The sequence below is a fragment of the Dipodomys ordii genome, unplaced genomic scaffold (assembly GCF_000151885.1).
Source record: "Dipodomys ordii isolate 6190 unplaced genomic scaffold, Dord_2.0 Scaffold13, whole genome shotgun sequence".
NCBI classification, from domain to species: Eukaryota; Metazoa; Chordata; class Mammalia; order Rodentia; family Heteromyidae; genus Dipodomys; species Dipodomys ordii.
In genome coordinates, this window is record NW_012267229.1 from 20,597,257 (window position 1) to 20,625,020 (window position 27,764).

General features: G+C 43.7%; 1 protein-coding gene across 1 annotated transcript in view; it reads right to left on the reverse strand.

The window, feature by feature from the left end:
* Positions 1-27,764, reverse strand: part of Chd6 (chromodomain helicase DNA binding protein 6) — a 99,628-nt gene that overhangs the window by 12,827 nt on the left and 59,037 nt on the right. Inside the window, exons 19-32 of the mRNA XM_013010897.1 lie at positions 26,074-26,184; positions 24,208-24,410; positions 23,237-23,436; positions 22,394-22,553; positions 21,048-21,137; positions 19,486-19,589; positions 17,283-17,412; positions 15,798-15,858; positions 8,391-8,454; positions 7,298-7,514; positions 5,275-5,483; positions 2,450-4,027; positions 943-1,091; positions 131-337 (exon numbers count right to left, since the gene is read on the reverse strand). Coding sequence (XP_012866351.1) covers positions 131-337; positions 943-1,091; positions 2,450-4,027; positions 5,275-5,483; positions 7,298-7,514; positions 8,391-8,454; positions 15,798-15,858; positions 17,283-17,412; positions 19,486-19,589; positions 21,048-21,137; positions 22,394-22,553; positions 23,237-23,436; positions 24,208-24,410; positions 26,074-26,184 — 3,483 coding nt within the window. The remainder of the gene's footprint in view (positions 1-130; positions 338-942; positions 1,092-2,449; positions 4,028-5,274; positions 5,484-7,297; positions 7,515-8,390; positions 8,455-15,797; positions 15,859-17,282; positions 17,413-19,485; positions 19,590-21,047; positions 21,138-22,393; positions 22,554-23,236; positions 23,437-24,207; positions 24,411-26,073; positions 26,185-27,764) is intronic.

The following is a 27,764-nucleotide window of genomic DNA, read 5'->3' on the forward strand; positions in this document are numbered from 1 at the left end:
CATAGCCTGGGAGATTGGGTAAGAAATCCCTCAACTAACACTCAAAAACAGAAGTATACACTATCCACTCAGTACCTATTTGCTGAATGAACTGAGAAGTTAGATGTGGTCCAGCTATCCTGTGTCTCACCTGCTGGAGTTGAGCCGCCAATACTGCCCCGTTGCTGAAGCTGTGCTCTGCCGTTTCTGGCTCTGAGAAGCTGTTTCCAGAACCAGCATGGCTGGCTAAGATGGGGGTGGGAGGTGTGCCTGAAGGCTCATACTGCTGACTGGGGGGCCACTTCCCCTTCAACACCACGTGGCAGATATTATCTAGGCGGTTAATTATCACCCGGTCCTAGGAAAAGGGTAAGAGACAGAATAAGCACCGAGACACCCAAATCCACAAGGTATCTTCTGATCAAGGGTCAAGTCACCTCACCTGAAGGAGCTGATCAGAGAAGAGCACATTCTTGAAATAAATTTCATAGTTTGGACAATGAAGATTAAATTCAGAGCCATAAGTATGGGATTTTTTTTCTATGGTTTAATTAGTCTACTGCATTTATCTCCAGTATCTAAAAGTTACATAACCAGTACACGTATGCACACACACTGGTACTGAGGTTTCAACTCAGGGCTTGGTTGCTGTCCCTGAGCTTCTTATGTTCAAGGTGAGCACTCTGCCACTTAAGCCACAGCTCCACTTCTCGTTTTCTGTTTGCTAACTGGATATTCTCATGAACTTTTCTGCCCAGACTGACTTCAAATCTCGATCCTCAGATCTCAGCTTCCTGAGCAGCTAGGGAAACAGATGTGGTACACTAACACCCAGCTGCATAAATAACACCTTGTAAGGACACCGAACAGTTCTGAGTCTATTTTGAAGAAATACTGTAAGAGGGTTGAAATGAATCAAAGCTGAGAATACTTTGGTGGAGGACACAAGCTCTGTGTATTTACTTTTGGCCACTCTGAGAAGGAATAGAGTGTTTTCTCCTGGAGCAGCTGGGCGATGGTGGGGACCCGAGCTTCCTGTGTGTCATCCCCAAGGTCTGCAATGCCGGAGGCTGAACTCTTGCTTTCCTCTTCCGAGTACTTCCCTGGATAGTCTGGGAAGAGAATTAAAAAAACGAACTGGACATTGGCGAGACATTGATTTGAAGTCTACCTTTTCTGTTCCTTTTTCTTCTTAGCTCACTTTGTGCTATCTTATTTCAAGTTGAATATTAATTACCATAGCTTCTATTTTTTTTTTGTCGGTCGTGGGGCTTGAACTCTGGGCCTGGGCGCTGTCCCTCAGCTCTTCAGCTCAAAGTGAGCGCTCTACCACTTGAGCTACAGTGCCACTTCCGGTTTTCTGGTGGTTTATTGGAGATAGGAGTCTCGCGGTCTTTCCTGCCCGGGCTGACTTTGAACCGGGATCCTCAGATCTCAGCCTCCTGAGTAGCTAGGATTACAGGCGTGAGCCACCAGCGCCCGGCTTCATAGCTTCTATTTCTAGGGGAACCAAATTAGTCAAACCATAAAGGCAAACCCTGCTTTAGGGCTATCAATGCAGGTTATCTACTGAGAGCGTGCACCTACACAAAGACCACAAAAAAGGGGGAAAGGGAAGTTCCTTAGAGAAGAGAGGAGAGGGGAGGGGAAGGGAAAGAAAGAGAGGGGAGGAGATTCTACATTCTTCATTAGTAGAGCTGACAAGGGAAACTCAACATTGTAATACTTGAAATCTCAAGGACAGTCCATACATATAAAATGTAAGATCTCTTATCATTGTATCTATTCCTATAACGAATTTCAGGATCACCTGGATTGTTTTCCTTTACAGTTTTGAAATTCCTTCTAACTCGAACCCTTATCTAAGATTTTCCTGTTCAAAAAGATCACATTCACTTTTTGAGCTGCTTGTAAGGGGTCTAACACCAATGCCCTGAAAGTACAGGGTTTCAATGACAATTACTACTCTTTACCTCAGCGAAGGCCAACTTTACTGGTGTTTTGGGAGTTCCTATAAAAACACCTGTATTGTGCACCTATATAAGCTGCAGGTCTCTGTTAGCTGCAAACATTCTGTTTTTTTTTTTTTTGTTTTCTTTTTGCTAGTCTTGGGGCTTGAACTCAGGACCTGGTCACTGTCCCTGAGCTTCTTTTGTTCAAGGTTAGCACTCTACCATTTGAGCCACAGCGCCAACTCTTGCTTTTGTTGTTTATGTGGTTTTGAGGAATTGAACCCAGGGCTTCATGCATGCTAGCCAAGCACTCTACCACTAAGCTACATTCCCAGCAGCCCCATCCTCAGTTTCTACAATGACCACAGTCAGGAAACTCTATTTAGTTTCAGACTAAGACTTGTGACGTCTGGTTTTGAAGGAGGGTAGGCCCGCTGATGACCATTCCCCTACGCTACCTGCCTCCCATCATGTAAAGATGGCTTATCCAGAGTCCCACAGGGTCTTACATACTGTACCTTGATTAGGGCAGGTCCCATCTCTATCATAATCATCTTTATTTTCAAAATCCATGTCTTCTGACTTGGGTTCACTTCCTTCGGAAGCATATGTGGGGAAACCTTTCTTTCCCTCTGTACTTTCTTTCCACGGGTCTTTTAAGAGCTTCACTTTAAATGGCTCTGATGGAACAGCAGTGGGCTCGCGTTCCACTGTGGTACTGTTGGCTCTGCTCCTGAACAAGTCTGGGTTATAAGCTTTGGGTTTCTCCACTTCGAATTCCTCACTCCCAAGGCCCCGTGCCCACCTCTCCATGTGTTTGCAGTGGCACTGACAGGCTATAGGAGGGAAGGTCCTCTGTGGTCCAGGAGTCTGGCTCACTACCTCTAGGCTTCCTTTCTTGCCTTCATCTAGATGGAAGGCTCGGTTCTTTCCCCTTGGGATGACAGGGGTGGGCTCGGTGAGGTGCAACACATCTGGCCTTTCTCTGGTGCGAGTTACCACTGCTAAGGTTTCCTCCTCATTTTCTTCCTCGTCCTCTTCCTCATCACTCTGGTTCTGACTCAGAATCAGCTTACTTTCTAAACGTTTGCTTTCTAGTAAATCAATTAATTGCTGGTCGGACGACAGGTTTCTTTTGGAGTCACAGACACTAAGACTGCACAGCTCTACAAACCCGCTTTCGCTTTCTGCATCCACGGCAGGGGAAGCTAAGCATTTGTCCTCGAGCTGCCCCACGCTTTCAGGTCTCTGGCCTGCCTCACTGTAGCATGGCTCCCCATCTTTTGAAAGAGATATCAACAGATGCTTTCCATTTTTAATGTTCATTTGAGCCACTCCTGCTTCCAAGCTTTCCATGAGCGAGGAGGCTGAATCTATTTCTGCCTTATGGCCACCACGCTGGCAGCTCCCATCTCTGCTGGCAGAGATGGTAATGGCATCTTTCCTAGATTCTGTGTTGGTACTTGGGCTCTCCTGGAAAGAGCCTGGATCTCTGTTGAGTCCTTTCTTACCAAACATCATTTTTTCCAAGGACTCGGGCAGCAGACTTTCATCATGGTTGATAGAAATGACGTCTTGAGCATTAGGAAGGAAGCTTTCACAGGTCACCCGGGGTAAGCTGCCTCCGGGAAGACCAAGATGATCATCTCTGCTTTCTATTTTCACCGCATTCTCAGGTTCACTTTCAAGGGATTCTGAAGTCCTACTCATTTGAGTATAGGTAAGAGATTCATATAATTTGGAGTTGTTCTGGTAAAGGCAACAGAGACTCCCTGGTGCCTGGGTGTCAGTCCTTTTATGCTGGGCATAGTTTCTGTAAGCATCCAGGAAGGACAGCTGGGGGTCATTCATGATGTAATAGTCGGTGCGGTTGAGCCCGTGTTTGGCAGTGCCAATGAGCAGGTCTCGGTCATGCTTTCCACACTCCCACCAGACTGGGAGGTAGAGACTGGGCCTGCAGAGCTGCAGACGCTCGTGCAGCTGAGGACACCTGAGCACCTGCTCTCGGACCTTCCGTAACAGCTCAATGCGGTACAGAGTTTTTGCAGCCCGCTCCTCAGTGATGGGTTCAACATAGATGGTAGCATCAGGAGTGCCTGAAAGAAGGGAGGAAATATAGCCTATCAGTGTGGTTTTACAATTCTGCTCCCTGGCCCCTTGGCATGGCAGTTATGGCTGTGGGGGTTTCTGCTCAAATGAGAAAGTAAAAGGAAATCAACAAGAACAGATCCGGGGAGGAAGCAAGAAAAGCAGGAAAACATGAGATCATGTAAAATCATTAGGTGTTCTACACACTAATTACTTCACATTTGTTACCCAGCTTTTACCAAAATTTCTCTGATATACAATCATCATTCCCCCCTCCCCCTGGCCACTGCTGGGTCCTGGGGCTTGAACTCAGGGCCTAGGCAATGTCCCCGAGCTTCTTTTGCTCAAGGCGAGCACTCTAGCACTTGAGCCACAGTGCTACTTTCAGCTTTTTTGAGTAGTTTATCACAGTGCTACTTTCAGCTTTTTTGAGTAGTTTATCAGAGATAAGTCTCACAGAGTTTCCTACCAGGGCTGGCTTCGGACTGTGATCCTCAGACCTCAGCCCCTTGAGTAGCTAGGATTACAGGCATGAGCCACTGGCATCTGGCTCATCATTCCTTTTTTAAGGATAACAGCCTCAGATAAGTTACTCTGCTCAAGGTGGCAGAACTACAATTCCTGCCTTGTCAGTATGACTCCATGGTCCAGATCTTTCCAGTATCCAGCTTGGCCTGAATGCAAACACTTCCATCATGGCACCTGAGGGGCAAAGGCAGGGATGTCCGCCTGCTGCCATCAGCTCAGAATGTATGCCAGGCAGGCCCAGTGCTTGTTTTAGCTGTCCTAAAACATGATCCAATATAAGTTTATCTAATAAATGTGGTTAAGAAGGGACCTGCAGGAAGCAGGTGCAAATTTCAACCAAGAGACCATTTCAGAAGGGCTCATAACAGACCAGGAGATATTTAAATAATATCCATTTATTACAAAGTTAACACATGGTAGTCTCTCAGTGTTTCTGTGAGGTTTTTGTTGCTGGTGGTAACAGTACTCAGGGCCTTGACTTGCTAGGCAGATGCTCCAACACTTGAGCCGGGCCCTTTGTGAGGTCTTGGTTGAATTTCAATTTTCATTGCAATTATACCATCTGGGGAAACATTTTGCTATACTGAGGGTGGATCCAATGGCGAGTTGATGAGTTTCTAAGAGCCTACTTGACTTTGTCTGAAGCCCTTGTAATTGTAATTCTGCAGTCAGAGTGCTAGCATGCTCTCCCCATCGCACCAACCACACCGTGACAGAGTTTTCTCACCATCCTCTTTCCATGCGGGCAGACGACACACATTCCGGCACATGGCCACAAAACTATAAAAATAATGTTCTAGGCTCTCATCTGACTTCTTGTCTAAACGGGAAATGATGCGGAACTGTGTCCAGTCGAAGATTTTCTTTTCTTGATCATAAATGACTCCAAAGGAAGACACTGTTCTATAGAAGTCTGCTTGTTCTCTCCTGGTCCACCTTGAGATTTAATCAGAGAGGGAGAATGAATGGACTTTTCTCCTTTGTTTTCAGGGCAGTACTGGGGTGGTGGTGGTGAATTCTGGACCTCATGCTTGGTAGGCAGGAGTACTACCACTTACACCACTGTTAGCCCTCTTGTGCTTGTCATTTTTTTTGTGTGTGTTTGTCATTTTTGATGTAGCACCTTATTTTTATGCCTGGGCTGGCCTGGACTACGGTCCTCCTTTTTGTTTCCTTGTGTTGCTAGGATGATAGATGTATGCTGCTGCCTCAACCACTGGGTTATGATTGGGGGGTGGGGGAGAAGAGGAGACGGCTGAGGCTGGGTTGGCCTTGAACTCTGAGCCCCTGAATGTGGCCTCCATGTAGTTAGGATTATAGGTTTGAACCACCATGCCTACCTTTTCTTTTCTTTTCTTACTGGGGATTGAACTCAAGGCTTTGTAACTGCTAGGTAGGTATTCCACCACCTGAGCTACACTTCCAGCCTCCTGTCTTTCTTTTTTAAGAGTCTCCTGACACAATCCTCTGACACAGCCTCTACAGATGTATGCTATTATGCATAGCTTATATTTCTTTTGCTTTTCAACAGAAAGGCAACAACCACTTTTTCAGTACATATTCATGAAATCAAGGAAGCAAGTAGAACTATTTTGTCTATTTTTACTTAATTTTAATTGGGCTAAGAGAACCTATTAAAAAAAATCACTGTACTCTCAAAGAGGGACTATTCATTCAGATCTTCAGCTCTTTCCTCCATACTGACCCCCCTATCTACATGTGTGCAAACCATATGTTGACTCTAGAAATAACTACTTTTACAAGTTATCTAGTTAACTTCACTTACAGAAGTCAGGATTAAAAAACATATATTCTTAATTATCCTGTCCCCACCCTCACAGCACAGGAGGGACCTTCCAGACAATTTAATCCAACCTCTTCATCTCATCAGGAGACTGGAGTCCAAAGGAAAGCGCTACCTCAGTGTACACACCAGAACTCCTCTCATAGCTCTTTGGTTTTATGTAGGTAGGCTGTCCATGTCAACTCTCTTCTCTGGGACAGAAAGTGTTTCCTCTAGTACGGAACTGAGATAATGACTTAGAGTGGAACATGCCACCATAGTGCTTACAAGGAGGTTCCTGGGCCTGGTGTTCTCGTCCCCAGCTAGGAACAGGGGACTGTGGTGAGGGGGTCAATGGAAGAGTGAGAAGCAGGAAGAAGTTTTTCTTTGCAGCCATACCAGATGGGAGATATATTTCGCCTGAATGATCAAATTTCATAAAGCCAGAGTACAAAGAAGTAATTGGCTATGCTATGTGGTGTTCATTTAATTCACTGATGCTTCATCAGAAGGACAGAGTTATAAAGACTCAAAGAATTGCAGTTTTGAAGATCTGTTCAGCTTATGCTGGCCTGTAGTAGTCTTTTTAGCTTAATTCTCAGACAAGCAAGTAACTGACAATTTTTACCTTCCTTTGGGCTTGTACTTTATGGCATTTATTACTCTCAAAGGCTTGATAAAGACTTGTAGCTATAATAAGACAGCTTTAATTCCTTTTGTTGATGAATGAGGATGTTTGAAATGGCCTGACATAAGCCAGAGTAGTATTTTTAAATCATATCATCGGTGCCAGGGCCTGACTTAGAGAGAGTTATAAAATTCTGGGAATTGTGTCCAAAGGGTATCTAGGTCTCATGAGACTCCCTAGTCTTTAGGATAACATCATCACCATTTATGGATTCTGGAAACAATCTAACTTCACAGGAGAACACAAACACCTTCCCTCCAGCTACTTTCCCTCTTTTACCTCTTCTGGGCTTCTTTGCTGATGAGATCCATTTCTGATGTTCTCCTAAACATCTCCTCTTGAACCCAGTATCCTTGGTTACCTGGTCCCAGGATTTCAGGTCTGCAGAGTTCCTTGCGGTTGCAACGCTGGTAAATAGTGACCAGGCGCCGGAGACGAGCCGTAAGAGCAGATGAGACCGGCCACGGTGATTTGTCTGGGTCAGAGCCATCCTGGGCTTCAAACATCAGTGAAGACATTAGTATTTACAAACAGAACTAAGACAAGAACAACTGGACTTTCCCTAGGTCCTTTTTGTTAAAAACAAGGCTGACCCAACAACTTGATCAGTACCAATTAAACAACAGCCCAGAAGGTAGGCATGTCAGGAAGGGCTGTGATTTTGCTTTAGAATCAGCTTTATGTTGTGGATGGCACTTTCTCGAATAAATGTATCCTTTTCTGGGGGACAGAATTGCTCTACATCATAGGAATGAGTGAACTCTGCAGCCTTCCCCATACAGACTCCTGGTTTCTGTATAGTTTGGCCCTTCCAAAGCTCCTGATAAGTATGAATGCACAATCAACAGACTACCTCGATTGTTACCTTTCTTAAGATCATCATAATTTTTCTCAATGAAATCATAATTCCTTTTTTTTTTTTGATCATGGGGCTTGAAATGTGGGCCTGAGAACTGTCCCTCAGCTCTTCCACTAGCGCTCTACCACTTAAGATATAGCGCCACTTCTGGCTTTCTGGTGGTTTATTGGAAATAAGAGTTTCATGGACTTTCCTGCCCGGGCTGGCTTTGAACCGAGATCCTCAGATCTCAGCCTCCTGAGTAGATAGGATTATAGGCGTGAGCCACCGGTGCCTGGCATCATAATTCCTTTTTAATCTCTCCAACCTAGCTTAATTTCAACTTGCATTTCAATGTCAGGCAGAGGAAGCCATAGCCGTGTAAGACTTCAGTGGAGTTGAATAAGGGTCAACTTACTTCGTTTTTAAAGTTTCTTCTTAAAAAATAACTGGCATTTTTATTACACATAAACTCCAGGATGACTACATACTGGGACCTTACTTTTCTTTGTCTTCAGAAGGACACAGTCTCACCTGCCCGGCTGTCATCCTTTTTTTCACCAAAAATGCCATCACCACCTCCATCACCAGGACTCTCCTAAGGATAAAGGAAGCCATTCCATCAGCAAAACTGCAGCTTAGAAGAAAGCATCTCTGAGAAACCCTATGTGGAAGAAATAAGCAGGCACAGAAGAAATGTATGCCTGTCTACTCATGTCTGTGAGACCGAGTTGGTACCGGATATGCATAGTATACTTATGCACAGATTTAAAGGAGCCAGAAAGAAGTTTGTTTGAAGTCTCTTCCTCTAGTTCTCCCTCCCTTCCGTCCCCCAGTAAGAATCAGCTTAAGCAATAAGGAACTGGCATACTTTCTCTGGCAATTATATCTACAAGCAGTATTTTAGCTGTGAATTTAAATATTTGCTTTATCACTGTCACTTGCAATTTAATACTGTCATTTCACAAAGACTGTGCCTGCATTTTTGTCTTATTTTTTGCTGCAAAGGAGTGTCAGGCTCATGTTCATTATGGTTAGCTTACTTCACAGCAACAGACACTATTTTCACAAAACATGACTGTTGCAGACAGGAGACCTGATGGTGCAAAACCCCAGGAATTTAAAATTATGACATCAAACTCCAGCTGAATCTGGAGTAAGATCATAGGCATGGAGCTTGTCCAAGTTGCTAACTAATTCCTTTATAAGCTTTGTCTTGGTCTCAGGAATGGCACTTTAAAAGACACACACACACACACACACACACACACACACACACACACACACACACACACACACACACACACACACACACACACACACGTATATGGCACCTGTGGGAATGTGCAGGTGGAAAAGAAATCATGTTTTCAACAGGACTCTGTTTTTTAACACTGAAACTTACATTATCCCAACTAACATCTTTTGCTGTTTTTTGATGGCACAGAGAAACCTCAGGACTCAAGACTTTGCCATGTGAGAGCAGAGAACAAGAAGCCTGCATTCAGTGAACTGGGGACTGTATTCATTTCTGTGTGACCCTCAAATTAAGAATGATTCTGGGCTGGGAAGTTGGTTCAGTGGTAAAGTGCTTGCCTTGCATGCATGAGGCCCTGGGTTCAATTCCTCAGGACCAAATAAGCAGAAAAAAGCCAGAAGTGGCACTGTGGCTCAAGTGGTAGAGCGCTAGTCTTGAGCTAAAGAGCTGAGGGACAGCACCCAGGCCCAGAGTTCAGCTCCCATGACCAACCAAAAAAAAAAAGGTTCTTATGATTCTGGGTACTAAAGAGAAAGAAGAACATAAGACAGAGAGCACATGTATATAGTTATCATCTGGTGCCTTGCTGAAAGTGCTTGCCATCCCCTAGCCAAGAGGCCTGCAGCACCTGATAGGACAGAAATGGACAGACCCCTATAGGTGACAGTTAACATCCAACAAGCCTTCAGCTTCTAGGACCTGAAAGAGAAAGCTCTGAGAAGGAAAAAAGAATAAAACTCTTTATATGGCTTATCTAGTCTAGTTATCTGACCCGTATCAAGAGTTAGAAACTATTACTACCCCCATCTTACAGAAGTACAAAACAAGGCTTAGTAACAGTAACATGGCCAACAAGAGGTGGAGATGGGCTTCAGACCAGACAGCCTGATTTGAGAGCCAAATGATCTAAAAAGTGGCAGCAAGAGGGTCCTCGATGCAAGTCTTTGGAGAGTGGAAAGGTATTCAGAGCTGGGAAGCACTTATCAATCTCCTTTATCCAGGCCAGAACTGTTTCCTGCATGGAAAACCCAGGATGACTTATCGCTATCTTTTGTTTAAGTGGTACTGGAGTTTTGAACTCAGGGCTTCATGTTTGTTAGGCAGGCATTCTACCACTTGAACCATGATCACAACCTTTTTTCCTTTTTGCTTGGTCTGGGCTGGCCTTAGAATACAATCCTCCTGCTGGTGCAGCTGGGATCACAGGCACAAATCATCAAGGACCAGCTTACTTAAATCGAATTGTCTTTACGTGGCAGTAGTGGGGGTCTAAACTCAGTGCTCATACTTGCTGGGCATGTGTTGTACCACTGGAGTCACATTCCTAGCCATATTTTTTTCTGGCTATTTCTGAGACAGAGCCTCATTTTTTTTTCCCATCTAAGCTGGCCTGGACAATGATCCTCCTATCACTTCTTGCTGTAGCTTGGATGACAGGTATGCACCAGCATGTCCAGCTTTTTCTGTTAAGATGGGGATCTCATCAACTTTTTGCCAGGGGTAGGCTCCAACCACAATCCTCCTGATCTCTGCCTCATGAGTAGCTAGGATTATTAGGCACAACCCATGGAACCCAATTATTAGACCATTTTGAAGTAACACTTAAGTGTGCCATATCATCCTGTTCTATTATTTAGGCAGATAAACAAAAGCAAAACTGCCCCACTATGCCTTATACATTACTCTTCTAGAGAAAACCTTTTTGGACATTCACAGAGTAACTGTAGGATCAATCCTCCAAATGCTGAAATTCTCAAGTATAGACACATCTAGGTCAGAAATGTTCCACAGCCAATAAAGCCTTGGTGTACCCCGGGATGATGTTGTTTATCAGAACACATGGGGGCATCCTCATATCCCAGACCCACGGAGTAGGCTCCTAGCCTGGCGTGGTGTCCAGTCCACTCAACAGACAGGAAACACAAACAGCCTCAGCAAGTTCTCAAGCAAGGAAAGCTTTAAAAAGTATTAACAAGAGCCCCTTCCCGTGGCTTGTTCTCTCTGGGGGTTATTTCTCCTTTCTAGAAATGACAATGAAGAAGCCTTGGCTTGTCAGTTGCCAAAGTAAGAAAGATGTCATGACTTAGGTAGTAGCCAGTTTAGTGTGAGTGTGTGATGTGCGAGGGCAGTGACAGTCCCACACACAGAAGCTGACAAGGCCCTGCAGCTCAACTGCATAGTCTAGGAAGTTCTGCCTCCATTTCTGCTTATTTAAGTCACCAAGAATAAACACTCCTCCTAGAAATCATTTCAGAACAAGGGACCAAGAGTGCTGACAGCAGAATGTCAACTACCAAAGACACACCAGACTGGACATAACACACAAATTCTCCATCCTGAGGACACATGTGGCTTGGAAACTCCTTGTCTGCGTTCTGAACTTGGGGACAACTTTCCCATCTCTCTCAAACTCATTTCGTCTTTTGCAAAAAAGGGCGATTGTGGAGCATGAATTTAATCAAATGCTGGTGCAAAGCAAATGCCTATCACATGGTAGTGGGGATGGAGAAAATACTGATACATGATCCCATTATCAGATCATCACTCAATTTGTGCTGTAAGGAAGATTTCAAATGATAGTTAGATTGTGGCACTAATGACATGTAAGTGCACTGAGTCCAGGTAAGTTGCTGGGTACTATACTCAGTATTTTATCTGGGTCTTTTTTGGGGGGGAGGGCAGGTTTGGGGTGTAAACTCAAGGGTTCAAGCTTGCTAAGCAGGAGCCACATCTCTTGTGGCTCAGGACTTTAAACACATTTCTCACGTATTCATTTTAATAATCCATTCTAGAGATGAGGAAATGGAGGAAAATATGGAAAAGGAGGCTGATAATATCATTCAAGCTTATACTTTTTAATCCTGAAGATGAAATTTAAACCCTGAAGATCTCACTCATGAACTCTCAATTGTCCTGTACTCTGTGCTGATGGTGAAGAAATACTGTGCTGACTTCAAAGCACTATCCATAACTAAAAGTACCTTCATTCCACACATTACTTCTCCGCTCTGGTGCAAGGTTCCATTGTCCTTATCTCAGAAGGCCCAGACTCCCTTGCTTGTGGCTCCCTTCCAGGCCTGATTGCCTCCCCTATCTGTTTCTGACATGGGAGAGGTGGTAACAGTGACAGTGCAGATTGGGTGAGAACTGAAGACACAGAGTCCTTCTTCTATGTTCTTCCAAAACCCCAGATGATGCTATAGTCAGCCAAACAATGAGTGATGAATATAGTGAAAAGTATAAAATCCTTATCATCTGGAGCCCTGTCTGGTGGTTGTAAAAGACAATGAATAAACAGAGGTCAAAGAGCAAGATATGTGCTCTGTAACATACTGGAAACACAAGAGTCGCCAACTCTACCAGATAGGAGCAAGGAAGAAAGATGTGTAAAAGCTGACTCAAGCTAGATACTGAAGGATGTACAGTATCCATACCTTTCATAAAGATCTATTAACATTATATATTCATATAGATATATGAATAAAATTTTATTTTTTGTTGGTGCCAGTCCTGAATTCAGGACCTGGGTGCTGTCCCTTAGCTTTTTTGCTGAAGGCTAATGTTCTTGAGCCACAGCTCCACTCTTGACTCTGGAAGTTCATTGGATAAAATTTCACAGACTTTCCTGGTGGGGCTATCCTCAGATCTTAGCCTCCTGAGTAGCTAGGATTACAGGCGTGAACCACCAGTGCCCAGCAGTTAACATTATACTCGACTGTAGAAGACTATCTTCTTCCATATCAGGAACAAGGCAAGGGATGTCTATTCCACTGCTCTCGTTCACATGGGGATACAACTTTTGCCGGTGGAGTAAGGGAATGAAAAGAAATAAAATTTATGCAGATCAGAAAGGAAAAATTAAAACTTTCCTATGTGTAGATGATGTGGTGCTGACAAGGGAAATCCCAAGAAATCTGTGAAAAAAAAGCTCCTAGAAGTGAAAAGTTGAGTCTGGTGAGGTTGCAGGACATAAGACAAAGAGATCCGTTACCTTGTTTTCTGTGTGCCAGCAAGGAATACAGGGGACAACAAAGCTGAAAATACAACAGGAGTTACAACATTCCAAAGAAAATGAAATACTAAAATGTAAGTTAACAAACATGCATAGAACTTGAATGCTAAAAAGTACAGGATGCTGATGAAAAATAGGTTAAAAAAGTAAAGAGATGTATAGCATGATGTAATACAGCTAAACACAATATGGTGAAGATGTCAATTTTCAAAACAAGAATTCAACGCAATTCCTATGAAATTCCAGCAAGACTTTCTGCTGATACAGACAATTTTATTCCAAAGTTCATAGAGAAAGATAAAGGAACAAGAAAAGCTAAAGCAATTTAAAAGAAGAATGAAGTGGGAGGCATCAGTCTGCACAATTTAAGGCTCATGACGCAACTAAAGCAATCCAGATTGTATACTATTGGCAAAGGAAGAGACAAGTACATCAGTTGGACAAAACCCAGAACCCAGAAATAGAGACACAGAAATATACTCAATTTTTCCCCCATATGGCATAAAGACAATTTAAGGAAGGAAAGATTTAAACAAATGGTTCTAGAAGAATGAAATATGAATAGGTTAAAAAGAAAAAAAATACTTAAGGTGGGAGTGGCAGACTATGCCTGTAAGCTCACCACTCATGAAGCTCTGAAAGGAGGATCCTGAACTTGAGGTCAGCTTGGACTAGATAGTGAAAGAGACCCTGTCTCAACAAAACAAACAAACAAAAATAGATCTTTTTTTTCTCTTCATTTACATACAAATTAGTCTAAATGGACCACAAACAACTGTAAAACTATACAATTTTTAGACCCCAAAGGCAATGAAATAGGCAGGAATTCAGAATTGACATAAGGAGAACTCTGAGAAGCAAAAGTTGATAAGCTGACTTCTCAGAAGTAAAACTGTTACTCTGCCACAGACAATGTGAATAGGACAAAATGATGAATTATAATGTGGGTGAGAATATTTACAAAGTACCTTTCTGACAAAACAGTAGTATCTGGACTTTCAAAGAATTCTCTAAAACAAATATTAGACTTGAAAAAAGCCCCTTTTGCTAAATAGGTCATAAAGGTGGCAATTAAACACACAAAATGATGTCCAATATCATTAGTCCTTGAGGAAATACAAACTGAAACCACAACAAGGTTTCATTACACTTATCAGAATGGCTTAAGTCAAACAGTGACAGTATCAAATGCTTCATGGAGGATGTGGAGAAGGCAGATCATCCACCCTCTGTCTGTGGGAATACAAAATGGTACAGTCACTCTGAAAAAGTCTGGCAGTTGCTTAAAAAGTAGAAATGTGTAACTACTGTATTATCCAATAATAATATTCATTGGCATTTACTCCAGAAAACTGAAAATGTGTGCTCACACAAATATCTCCATGCAAACATTTAGAGAAGACTTATTCTTACATGGTTAAAACCTGTAAATAAATAACCCAAATGTCATTGAGTGGATGAAGGAGCAAACTGTGGTTTATACATACTACATGGGATACTACATGGCAGTAAGAAGGAATGAAGTATGGCCAGTATTGAGAATAACCTGAATCAATCTTTAGAGAACTAGGCTGAATAAAAAAGCCCATCTTCAAAAGTTATATAATATAGGAGTCCACCCACAGAACATTCTTTACAATGATAAATTATAGACATTATGAAGAGATGAATGGTTTCCAGGGACTAAATGGGGAGTGAAAGTAGTGGAGAAGTGGATGAAGTTATAGAAACATTCTGTGGTCTGTCTCTTGATTCTGTCAACATCTGTGTCTTGGTTGTGATACTATAATTTTGCAAGGTGTGACTATGGGAGAAATAGATAAAGCATACACAGAATCTTTCATATTTTACAACTGCATCTAAAAAAAATCTCTAGATACCCAAATAAAAATACAATGCAATTTGTGTGTTTGAAATTTCCACATTATTGGGGAAATCCTGGCAATGAAAGTGTATCTGCAGCAATGCAATCAAAGTTCCCAACACCACCACTGCCAGGATGAGGGTCTTCTCTGGATATGAAAAACACTGTGGAAGACTAACACAGCAGAGTATGTGTATATGAAAAACACTGTGGGGGCTGGGAAGGTAGCTCAGCGGTAGAGTGCTTGCCTTGCAAGCATGAGGCCCTGGGTTCGATTCCTCAGCACCACATAAACAGAAAAAGCCGGAAGTGGCGCTGTGGCTCCAGTGGTAGAGTGCTAGCCTTGAGCTGAGGGACAGTGCCCAGACCCAGAGTTCAGGCCCCATGACCAGCAAAAAAAAACAAAAAAACAAAAAAAAAACAACTTATGCTAATAAAATGTTTAAAAAAAAATTAAAAAAAAAAAAAAGAAAAACACTGTGGAAGACTAACACAGCGAAGTGTGTGTGTGTGTGTGTGTGTGTGTTTTCTGTCCCTGAGCTTTTTCCAAGTTTCTACCACTAACACAGCAAAGTGTGTGTGTGTGTGTGTGTGTGTGTGTGTATGTGTGTATGTTTTCTGTCCCTGAGCTTTTTCAAAGTTTCTACCACTTTGAGCCATAGTGCCATGTCCGGTTTTCTGGTGGTTAGTTGGAGATAAAGAGTTTCACGGACTTTTGGTTTTGAACCATGATCCTCAGATCTCAGCCTCTTGAGTAGCTAGGATTACAGGCCTCTGGCTCTTGGTAACACAGCACTTTTGACTTACCGTTTGCTTCTGGAGGCTATCTAATTTGTCCTCAGCATTGTCTTCTTTATCAGGGCTGCCTCTACATAAAAGTAATCACATACCACTTGTTATTCTGCTGCCAGGGTCCTTGAAGACTTCCCTGCATGCCCACCCCCAGACATTGTGGAGTATTAGTAGGTCTCTTTCTCAAGTGGCAAAAGCTTTGTTTTCCTCTTCCTTTTGGGATAACTCAAGAAACAGAATGAGAGAAACAACCACCAGACTATGTCATCATTTCTACGGCCAAGAATGCCTGTTAGAGCCTCGTGCTCCAGCCTCAGGGTCTGCTAGGGGCTGGCTGTGCAAGCAGAAAACAACAACAAACAAGAAAAAACCAGGGGTAGTTTCTGCCACTAAGAGCTGTCTGACAAAAGACTCTAGAGTGAAGGTTGTAGGGATGGAGTAAGGCCAGAGGATACCAAGCCCAGACTATGGTAGAGCGAATCATCTCACAGAATCACCGGAGTCTGGCACACGCACTTTCTTGGGGGGAAGCTCTGCCTCATGGCTGGAAAGGAAGCGCATTTTGCTCCCTGCCATCAGACACAAGTGGCATTCATTAAATGTTGTTCATAATTCACTTAAAAACTGACTTTGAAATATTCCTGTCCCAAATATTCTTGTCCTTTCCGCTCAGGTTTGGGATGTAGGACAATCTTCTACCATCAATTCTTAACCTGAAAGCTACCCCACACAAAATAAAAGGGCTTTAAGTCACATGCAGTCACCTTACCTAGGAATGTTTTTCTAAAATGTGAACCTGTATCAGTATCTCTTGCCATCTGGGCCTTTGTTAATATCTCCCAGAATACATTTTTATTATCTGCCACAAGAAATGCCTCTAGAGCAAAGAACATCACCAGGCATTACAGGTTTTTCCTGGTTTGAGCAGATGGTTAGGGGCCAAGCCTGACCACAGCCCTGGGCAATGTGAAGTAGAATCTGCTACTTATGTGGAGAATATTAGACCAAAAGCTTCCCAAGCACAAACTCTCTCTTACAAAAACAAGTATATTTGGGGGAACTATCAGCTTTCTCGAGAATTTATTCAATTTGGAGTTATGCCAACAGGAAATAAAACTTGTGCAATGTGATGCTTCCACACACTTGTGCACCCCTGGGACAGGATGAAAAGCCACAACTATGAAACAGCGGCTCAGTTTACCTTACTCATTGACAACACCATCTTAAGTCATACTGGCATTTTAGCTGAAGAACTTCAAGATCAAGAAGCCTGAACTTGCTATTTCTTGCTATTTTCTCTTCTTAGCTTTCTGCCAGGTAAAAGGGGTCTGAATTGCCCGAGGAGAGCTGGTGTGAAGCATAGCAGGGTAGACCCAAAGTGGCAATCGGGAAGCAGATACTTTAGGGGAGATACCAGATTCCCTTAAGAATACTGGACGTATATGTAATAGGTTGGTGGCATGGTATGTTATAAAAGTGTTGGCCTATGTGGCTTCTTACCTTTCAGGAATATCTGAGGTTCCATCTGTGACGCCTTGCTCTGCAGAAAGAGACTTCTCATCTGGCATCCCAACTTTATCCAGGAAGCAGAGTGCTGGGTCTGCTCGCATGGCATTATACCTCTCATAACCTGAGCAAGCAATGAGACACATCAGCAATTATGTCAGAACTCACCAAATCCATCTTGGGTCTCATACAGTCATTTTGTTTTCCCTTATTAAGTAAAAAATAAAACACAAGCAACACAAAAAAATGCTTATATGCGATTAATGAGATCCAATGAGACTTGCTAACCAGGAAAGATGTGGGAAAAAAAGCTGACACTTCTGAGCAGTGAAGGACTAAAATTGAAAGCTCATGTAAATACTCAGTGTCTGTTGAAGAGGCAGAGGCCAGATACAATTAGCACTGGTTTTCTGCTTTTGGCTAGCAAAGGGAATTATAGGAGTTGCATTTACAAGTTCTCCAATCCTCAACTTCAGAAACATTATTATGCTCCAAATGGGCCTGTTTGCTAACAGTCCAAGTGTACCCCCCACACAAGAGAAGCTGAACAAGATGATGGGAGGAGGGATGAAATATCAAGAGGACTAATATGCTGCTTATTAGGTTAAAAATGGACCTGTTTCTTCTGTATTCATCAACTCAGTAAGAAACTTTAACGCACACTGGCCAGGGCTGTGGAACTGCTCCTCACTACACCCTTAAAATCAACTGAAAGGAAGTAGTACTGTGGCTCAAGTAGTAGAGTGCTTGCCTTGAGCTGAAGAGCTCAGGGACAGCATCCAGGCCCAGAGTTCAAGCCCCATGATGGACAAAAAAAAAAAAAATCAAGTGAAGAAGAATTTTGATCCAGAAGACAGACTTCAAAAGGGAGGATAACAGTGACAAGTATTTTTAATTTAATGATGAATATATATTGAATATATAATCTTGTAAGGAGACAAGATTTTGGTCATGTACAAGACCCAAATCTACTGTCACAACCAACATCTTGGAGGAGGCTTTATGATCATCAAAAATCTTTCAGTTTCTCTTGGCAAACAAATCAATCTCTACTGCTATAGTATGTACAGATATCTCCCTCGCTGGTGAAGGAAGAACAGATTGTAAATAACCAGTCTAGTTGATAGGAACATACCTGATCTTACTTGGTTGAGTATCGTACTGTTCTACCTTAGTTTTTGTTCTCCTACCACTGCTGATGCAGCACCTGGTGCCTCTCTTTTCTTCAGGGAACTATAGGTACTCGATCTTTTAATTCAATGTGACTCCCTTGCCACATCCATAACAGGTGCTGCCCTGTGAGGGCATGAGAAAGTGCAGGGCCTTGTGAGCTCTTCTGTCCACTTATGTCTTATATTGATGATTTGATTACTGAAAGTCTCTCATGAGACTATAGCTCCCTAGAAATAGAATCTGTTCCAAAACTTCTCAGTCTCCTCTAATCTGCAGGCTTTGTGTGTGTGTGTGTGTGTGTTGGTTGTGGGGCTTGAATTCTGGGCCTGGGTGCTGTCTAACCTGAGCGCTCTAACCCTTGAGCCACAGTGCCACTTCCAGTTTTCTGATAGTTAGTTAGAGACAAGAGTCCATGGACTTTCCTGCCTGGGCTGGCTTTGATCTGTGATCCTCAGATCTCAGCCTCCCTCCTAGGATTACAGGCCTGAGCCACTGGTGCCCTGCTACAGCCTAACATTTTTAAGAAAGGCATTTTTAAAAATTTTTAAGAAAGAAAAAAGATTGACTGTAACGTCTATGCTTAGCTTTTTTATACCACTGAAGACAATGGAACTCTGCAAACATATGAAATGCTAAAGCCTAGCACTTTTCTTCATTTATTTACTCCTTCACTCAAAAAACAGTGGGTTTCTACTATGTGCCAGATGCCAGGACCATTAAGACTGAATGAGGAGACAGTCCCACACCAAACAAACAAACAAGAGAGGAAGATAAATACCAAGTGAGCTCTTTGGATCACAGCTGCTCTTCTGAAGTTTCTCAATATATTCACCGTACTGTTGCAAGTCACACATTCACAGTACTGTCATAAGGCACACATTCATTGGGTCAAGACCAGGTGGGGAGAGGTGATTGAGGCTCTACTTCCTTAATGGGTTGGACTGTGAAGTTTAGTCAAAGACTGCCTGATTCCTCTTTCCTGGGGGAACTGATCAAGAAGAAAAAGCATTCCTGAAACACCTACCATGCTTGAACACACCAATGAGAAGGGACTTATCAGCCTCAGCATCCCACCAATCCACTGGGATCTCCACATAGTCTATGTCAGGCAGAGGTACATCCAGCTCCCTATGGAAGGAAAGGCAAGACTTAGACACAAACAATGGAAGAGCCCAACTTTGGTATTAAGCCACACGCCCAACTGCATGCGGTGATGATGAAGTAACAAAGAAGGATTCACAACACTGAGGTCCAGGTTTCTCAACAGGGCTTTGTTAGAATTACACTGCAAGCTATCTTAAGCACATCTCCTTATTTCCAGGCTCCACTTTAGACTAAACAAAGTATGTCATGTCTTGAAGTACCCTCTGGAGAATCTACTGTCAGTGGTGCTGGGATCTATATGTATAAGGCTGGTCTGATATATGTCTTAAGTCAAGAACCACAGCAAAAGCAATTGATATATTATCTGAAGGCAGAATTTTGCCCAAATGGTTGAATTTGTATATACAAATACTTAACACATATATGAATACTTAAATAGTGCCCAAATCATGTGTGCCCCAACATAAAGAGATCTCAAGTTCCACTTGAGAACAAGGTCTGCACTGGTACAATGAGAGATATAAAGAGGGCCTTTCAGGGGACAAAACTGATCCTGTATGAACATAACCTGCCCGTACAAGGATGAAGGCCTGTTCCATCAAGCCTTTCTCCCAGCTTCTGTCCTTCTGCCGGGGGCACATAGCATAGCTCACTGTCTTCATTCATCTGAGAAGTTCTTGCTCTTTGAAGGTTTGGGTTTAGAGGAGGGAATATCTATCTGGATGGCTCCTCCTTCCCATTCCTCTCCTCACAGTCTTTTTTTTGCTGGTCCTGGGGCTTGAACTTAGGGCCTAGGTGTTGTCCTTGAGCTTCTCTGTGCTCAGGGCTAGCACTCTATCACTGGAGCCACAGATCCACTTGCAGCTTTTTCTGAGTAGTTTATTGGAGATAAAGAGTCTCAGGGACTTTCCTGCCCCAGTTGGCTTCAAACCATGATCCTCAGATCTCAGTCTTCTGAGTAGCTAGGATTACAAGCATGAGCCACCACCTCCTGACTTCCCAGTCTTAGATGGTTTCTTTCTTCCATTATGCTTTCTTTCTCTCCCTCCCTCTGTCCCAGGCAGCTGGTTGGGGTAAAAAAAACACGGGCCTCCTGAAGCACAGACCAGTTTGGCTAGTTCATGTCAAATCTTTTCTGTGGCTATTTTTTTTTGGCAATGTTGGCATTATTACCACTGAAGTCGCATCACCAAGCCCTTAATTTACTATTATGAGCCTGATGTGTTGTCCACTGTGCCAAGGCGATACTTTTTCCACTTTTAGTTGCTTTTCAAATAGGATATTTCTTTTATGTTTGGGCTGGTGTGAACTATGATCCCATTTATACCACCATGCTCAACTTCTACATTGTGAAGACAGGGTCTTGCTGTTTTGCTCAGGCTGGCCTTCCAAGTTAGCTATGATTACAAGTGTGAGTCACCACATCCACTGGCACTTTATACCAATTCCTTAACACTGAGAGGTAAGGCTGATGTATTTTACCTGGCAGGAGTTCCCTCAAATGCTTTATCAGCTGCTTCTCCCAGTATTTCAGCTTTTAGGTAGTACAGCATCCGGACTCTCAAGAGGACTCTATAAAAAGTGACTATGTTAATGCAAACAGTAAATCCCATGACTCCTTGTGAACATACTTCTCAACTGAGACAGGAAAATTATGGGCATTCCCATGGAGTTAGTGGTATGATATACCAGAAAAACAAAACACAGAGGACCAATGGCAGGTGATATGGCAAACATGCTGATCTTATCAGGACAACACCATCTCCTTGGTCTCCTGATTGATGACTGTGAACCACTGGGGATGGAGGAGAGCAGGGACAGAGAGCCCTCTACCTAATCTTCCAAAGAGTACTTGCCCCCTCTACATGGTCACAATAACCTTGGTTTACTAGATGCTGGCTTCTAGTAATGATAAACAGTGGTTCCTTTAAACATTTTTCACTCATACACCATGAAATTTTATTTCTAAAAAAAAATTTTTTTTGGTGCCAGTACTGTTACTTGAACTCTGGGCTTAGCGCTCATGTTTGGCATTTTTTTTTCTCAAGGTTTGTGTTCTACCACTTAAGTAACAACGCCATTTCTGACTTTTTACTGGTTAATTGGAGGTAAAGAATCTCATGAACTTTTCTGTCTGGTCTCAAACTGTAGTCTTCAGATCTCTGCCTCTCAAATAGCTACCATTGCAGACATGAGTCACCAGTACCAGTGAGTGGCTAAAATGAAGCTTGACCTCAGGGCATCATACTCTTGCACTTAGCTTTTTCTCTCAAGTTTACCACTTGAGGCTTTTTTTTTTTTTTGGTACCAGTCCTGGGGCTGATACTGTGGGGCTGGCTGCTATGCCTGAGCTTTTATGCTCAAGGGTAGCACTCCACTACCTGAGCTACAGTTCCACTTCTGGCTCTTTTTCTGTTTAATTAGAGAGAAAGAGTTTCACAGACTTTTTTGCCTATGCTGGCTTCCAACCACAGCCCTCAGCTTCTTGATCTCAGCTTCCTAAGTAGCCAGGTTTACAGGTATGAGCAACTGGTAGCCAGCTCATTTGTGGCTTTTTGCTAGTAAGTTAGAGATAAGAGTCTCATGGACTTTTCTGCCTGGGTTGGCTTTAAACTGTAATCCTGAGTAGCTAGGATTAAAGGTATAAGCCACCCGTGCTGGGCTATAAATGAATTCTGACCAGCTGGGACCACAGATACACATCCTGTCTTTTTAGACTCTGCATGGTTAGTAGTATGGAACATGAAAGGGTCTCCACATGGCGTTCTCTCAAAGGCCTGGATGGTCTGCACACGGTTGTCCCCAAGAGATGAGAGAGGAGCACTCACTTGTTGCAGTGCTGTTTGAGATGTTTCTTGTAGCCATCATCATGTAAGACCACCTCAGGGTTACAGGTGGCTAGCCAGTCTGCATTCTTTAATTCTGGGAGCAGTAGTTGGTTCTTTGTCTTCTTCCCTTTCCTCCCTCTGGGAACCGGAGCAGACAACCCTGGAACAGAAACAGAGTGTCAACATGAGGAGGAACCAAGGAGACTTCAACACAGGTATTAATTAAAAGCCAGGCAGGGGTTGCAAAGAAAAGCTGGGTCATGCACAGTGGGTGCTGGATGACAGGTCCCACTGCTTATTTCATAAGTAGTGAGTTCCCCTACTCAGTCATCCCCAGTATACTTTTGTCAGTCAGTAAGATTCAGTGAGTATTTTGGGAAAAGCAAGAAAAATGGAACATAGTCTGCGTCCTTTGTGATCTTCCAATTTAGCAAGGGGAGAAGGAAGACGTGATTAGAAACTTGAAGGTGAGGCTCATCATACACAGCGAAGTCTGACAGAAGTGGGACTGGAACAGGGACAAAACAGCCAAACACAAAAGATAAGTCACAGAGCACAAGTTGTGAAGCACCAGCTCAAGGAAAGAACACTGTGAGGTTCTTTCTGGGAAGTAGCCAGGCAGCATGTGGAAAACTGCAAGGTCCCAATTGTCCCTAAACCAGGTTAGCAAGGTCATGTTGTAGGATCCAGAGGGACAACTGAGAGTATCACCACCAAAAATGTGTCTCAGAAATGTGTCTAAGAAAGAGGAGTCCCCCAAAGCACAGCAATGCAGACCCACACAGGAGCGGGGATGAGAGGACAGGGCCGCTCGTGCCTCGGGCCCAGCCTTCCACCTCTCACCTGAGTGGTTCTGGAGGGTCTGGGCCTGCCCATCTTTGGAAGGGGTGATCAGCTCCCAAATGAAACTCTTGATTTTCTCATCCCCCTTATAATGCTTGACACAGTACACCAGCAGGGCCCGGCAAATCATCTCCATGTCCTTCTCATTCAGATGCCACTTGAATCGCCCATGAGTCAGGATGTCCTTCCACCTGCCCCAGCTGATGGTGAGAATACAGAAAGGCATTGGAAGGGAGGGGACATGGCAAACGCACCCCAAAGCAGGCAACAGGAACCAAGGTATTCCTTGTTTTCTACTGGTCTATTGGTCTATTGATTGCACTGAGATTTTCGTCCTGGAAGGCCTTTGAGGGGTGGGCACATGACTGCAGCAAATCAAATGTCATTGGGCCATCAGACATAGGATTATTTAGATTGCTAAGAAGGGATGGACTACAGAACTAAGAATAAGTCTGGGACAGCGCCCAAGCCCAGAGTTCAGATCCCCTCCCCTCAAAAAAAAAGAGTAAGTCTGGATTGAAACTATTGTGAGCCAAGAATAAGACTGGATTGAAACAGCTGCAGTATTCAAAAGAAATAGTAAGCTCAGAAGCTGAGCCTTCAATTTCGACCATAGCCAGAGTGCTACACAAATCATGCCTTGATAGCAACATCTGTTGCACTGACTACTCCTACATCCTTGGGGGGGAAAGGCAGGAAATTGGTACCAGGCAGCAAATTAGCATCTGACAGTTGCTGTTACAGCATGTGAAAAAAATCATGGCACCTCTATGCTATTTCTGCAGAGCACACAGCAACAGGGGATCTGACAGAAAGCCAGCTCTCCTGCTCCAGCATATCTCATCAGCTCCATTCACTCCAGTGGGACTGGTGAGATGCACTGTGCAGATTTCAGAGACTGAAAAACAAGAGTGGGAAAACACCCCCCTCCCCAACACTGCCCCTACCACCACCTCTAAGCCAATACCCACCCAAAGATGAGCAGGTTTTTCTCCACCCGGAAGCACTCGGCTCGGAGGTAGCGCCTGGCTTTGTCATTGAGGCGCCTAGATCTCGTGGGCCTTTCATCTGAGTCACTGTCCAGCTCTGAAAATTCCATGAGCTCATCCTCTTCAAATGAGTTGTAGTGTTTGGTCTGTTTTCTCACGCGAGGTCGGTCGATCACTAAGCTTTCCTAGAATTGAGAGAACAGCTGAAAAGAGGGGCCTTTCTTTCTATCCCCACCACAAAGCACAAACACATCTTGTAGCAGTTCCTTAGGGCATGTTTGGGCAACAATGATCCCAGGTCATCCTCTGGCAGGATGGACGCTTCACTAGCACACTTTTGGTCTCCCTGACCACAGAACAAGCAGAGGGGATTCTCTGGGACCTGGTCCTCGATGCTATACAATACCATCTGCTGTTTTGCCATCAATCTAACAGGGGTATGGGCAGGCAAGGCCCTCACGTGCCCAGAATGGCAGTCTGCTTTTGCCAAGAATGACAAGAGTTGTGAGCTCCAGCTGCTTTGCTCAGCATATAGAGAGCAGTCTGTACTTTGGAGATAGAACAGGTCAGAGGATTCCATCTGCTCAGCAATTTCCTGAAGACAAACACACACCCTGCTGCTTTATTATCGGCTTCCCCTGGTACTATGGCTATTGACCATGTCTTTTACCAAAAGACAAACTCTAGCTAAGGAATGTTTCACTTTGGTGGGTCACTTGGTCACATAGACCACTTCTAGTCCCATCTTATTTTCTTCTTTAACTCTTCCCCCCACCCCCAACCCCGGCACCTCTATCGAAGGCCAGGATAAACCTCTGAACACGTTTCTATATAGCTCAGACAGCCAGTTTCCAGCCACCTCTGCTTCACTGGCTTTGCTTCCCACCTTGGAATACTCCCACTGCCTTCTAGTGCCAAAACTCTTCCTTCCCCTTTTCCCATATGGTGTTCTGCACACAGTGACTTTATGACTGTTACGCTGTAAGACTCCTCAAGCAGATTACTACAGGGGACTCAATCTCCTTAAAAGAGGAGAAACATCATTTCTGTTTGGAGAAAAGTGGTTGGGCTAAGCAGCCATTGGTGGTCCTGCAGAACAACAGTATAGCCAAATGCTGGCTAGAGCCTTCCCAAGGAATCAGCAGGGACTGTCTTTCCAGTTGGTGGGTTCAACTCTTAGATCTGAGAAGACAGGAAGAAAGGATGTGTATTCATCCTTTCAGAGGAAGAAGAAGGGAACCTAACATTTTATGGGGGCCTCACATCTGGAGGGACACTGGTGCTTATTATGTTTACAGTGGGACCTCCCAGCTGCCATGAAGGATCCACTACCTCCCTTCTGTTTGGCTTGCTGAGGTCAAGTAACTCGCCCAAAAGATTTCATTCTAAAGCCTACTCTCACCTACATTCAGAAATAAGAAAACTGGAGGTTCTGAAGAAATGGAGGTAAAGCCAACAAGCTTTCTGTTGATTTTTTAAATCTTCCTTTTATTTGTTAGAGATGAGTTGCTTTCATTAGAATACTGATACCGAATAAAAGAATCACAAGCCCAAGATGGTAGCTGGCATAAGAGACAGAGGCCAAACTCCATCTGTCTGGCAGTCCCAGTTCTAACTGCCTTCATCTGACATCTAGCAGCCTGCAGCCCGTGTCTCACTTGGACACTGTAAGGTTGTGACAGTTTATACTCACCAAGTGCTATCTCTGTGCCAGGCACGTTTTAAGTGCATTACAGAATCACCCCATCTCAGAACCAAGACTCAGGAGTCAGTAATTGCGAGCTGTGTAAGGATTTATGGTCACAGGAGCCATCAGTGAGATGCAGAGTACAATAAAATATGCCATACCTTCTCATTCTTTGCTTCAGTGTCTAATTCAGCTATTTTAGCCCATTTCTGCCAAAAGTTAGGATCATCTAAGGAAATATCAGTTCTGTTTCCTGAAGCCACAAAACTGGCCTGTGAAGGAGACAAGAGTCAATAAACTGGGCTATAATGCAGTACCAAACAACTATAATTTTTTTTTTTTAAAAAGCAGTTATTTCAGGGCTGGGAAGGTGGCTCAGTGGTAGAGCGCTTGCCTTGCATGCCTGAGGCCCTGGGTTCAATTCCTCAGCACCACATAAGCAAAAAGAAAAAAGCCAGAAGTGGCGCTGTGGCTCAAGTGGTAGAGCGCTAGCCTTGCGCTGAAGAGCTGAGGGACAGAGCCCAGCCCACAGTATAGGCCCCACGACTGGACCCCCCCCCCCCAATAAAAAGCAGTTATTTCAAATGCATCAGAAACTTTAGTATATCATCTATCTGTATCAAAACCCAAGCCTCTAATAGTGTTTTCAAAGTGAATGTGAAATCTCAACCTATTCTTTTAGCTTTAAAGACTGGTGACAACACTAAAATTTCAAAGTACAGAATTTTTTTTTTTAAGAACTTTAACTTGGAAGTAGGGAGACAACAGCAATGTTTTACTTTGTGTCTAGTTCCCTATATAAAGAGTTCTGGGCAGGGTGCCAGAAGCTTAGATCTGAGGACCGTGGTTCAAAGCCAGCCCAGGTGGGAAAGTATGTGAGAATTTTATCTCCAATTAATCACCAAAAAAGCCAGAAGCAGAGTTGTGGCTCAAGTGGTAGAATGCCAGCCTTTAGCAAAAAAGCTCACAGACAGTGCCTGGGCTCCGAGTGCAAGCCCCAGGAGTGGCACACACATACAAAGTTGGTTTTTTTGTTTTGTTTTATTTAATTTATTTTTTTGTGACAAGGTCTTCCTGTGTAGCCCAGGATGGCTTTAAATTTGCAGCCCTCCTACATCAACAGCCTCTCAAGGGCTAAGTCAGCCTCCCAAGTGCTGGGATGGCAGGCATGTACCACCACACTGGCTGAAGGGTTAATTCCTACATCTTTATTTTTATTTTCTAACAGTGACTAAATGTCTGCTTTAGGCTGGGCAGTAGGAAGTGTAGAGATGAGGGAGAGACCACTTATATTCTCTCCACAGAGCACAAGATGTCATACTGAAAAAGTCCTCCAGGAGACTGGATCAAATAGGTCAGAGAGCTCTCATAGGAGCTGGCAGAGCTTCAGCCAGGCAAGCCTGAGAGTGAGTTGCAAAGTTCTAAACCCAGTGACTCAAACAGCAAAGGAAGGCAGTCCAAGCTGGGAATCCTATGTAAAACCTGAAACGAAATGGACAAAGTTCTTGCTTGAGTGTGAAGAATGGAGTGTGTGTTGGAGGTCTACCCTCTAGTTGTGATCAAGCCAAGCTCTACAGCCAAGATGACCACTGAAGATGTCTGAAGCAGTCCTCATGCTGAGTGGACAGAGCAAAGTACAGCCCAGTGTTCACCTGCCAGTCACCATCAGCACTCCATGGCTGAGGGTGTTTTCCTTCCACAGTCCCTTATTCAACTTCTGACTTCTAAGCATCTATAATCTCCAGAGTTAAACAGACAAGATATGCAGCTGGACAATGTTAAGGGTCTGGCTTTGGAGAAAGAGCAAACCACTTTCTTTCCCCTTCCCCACAAATGATGACTTCAGAGAGAA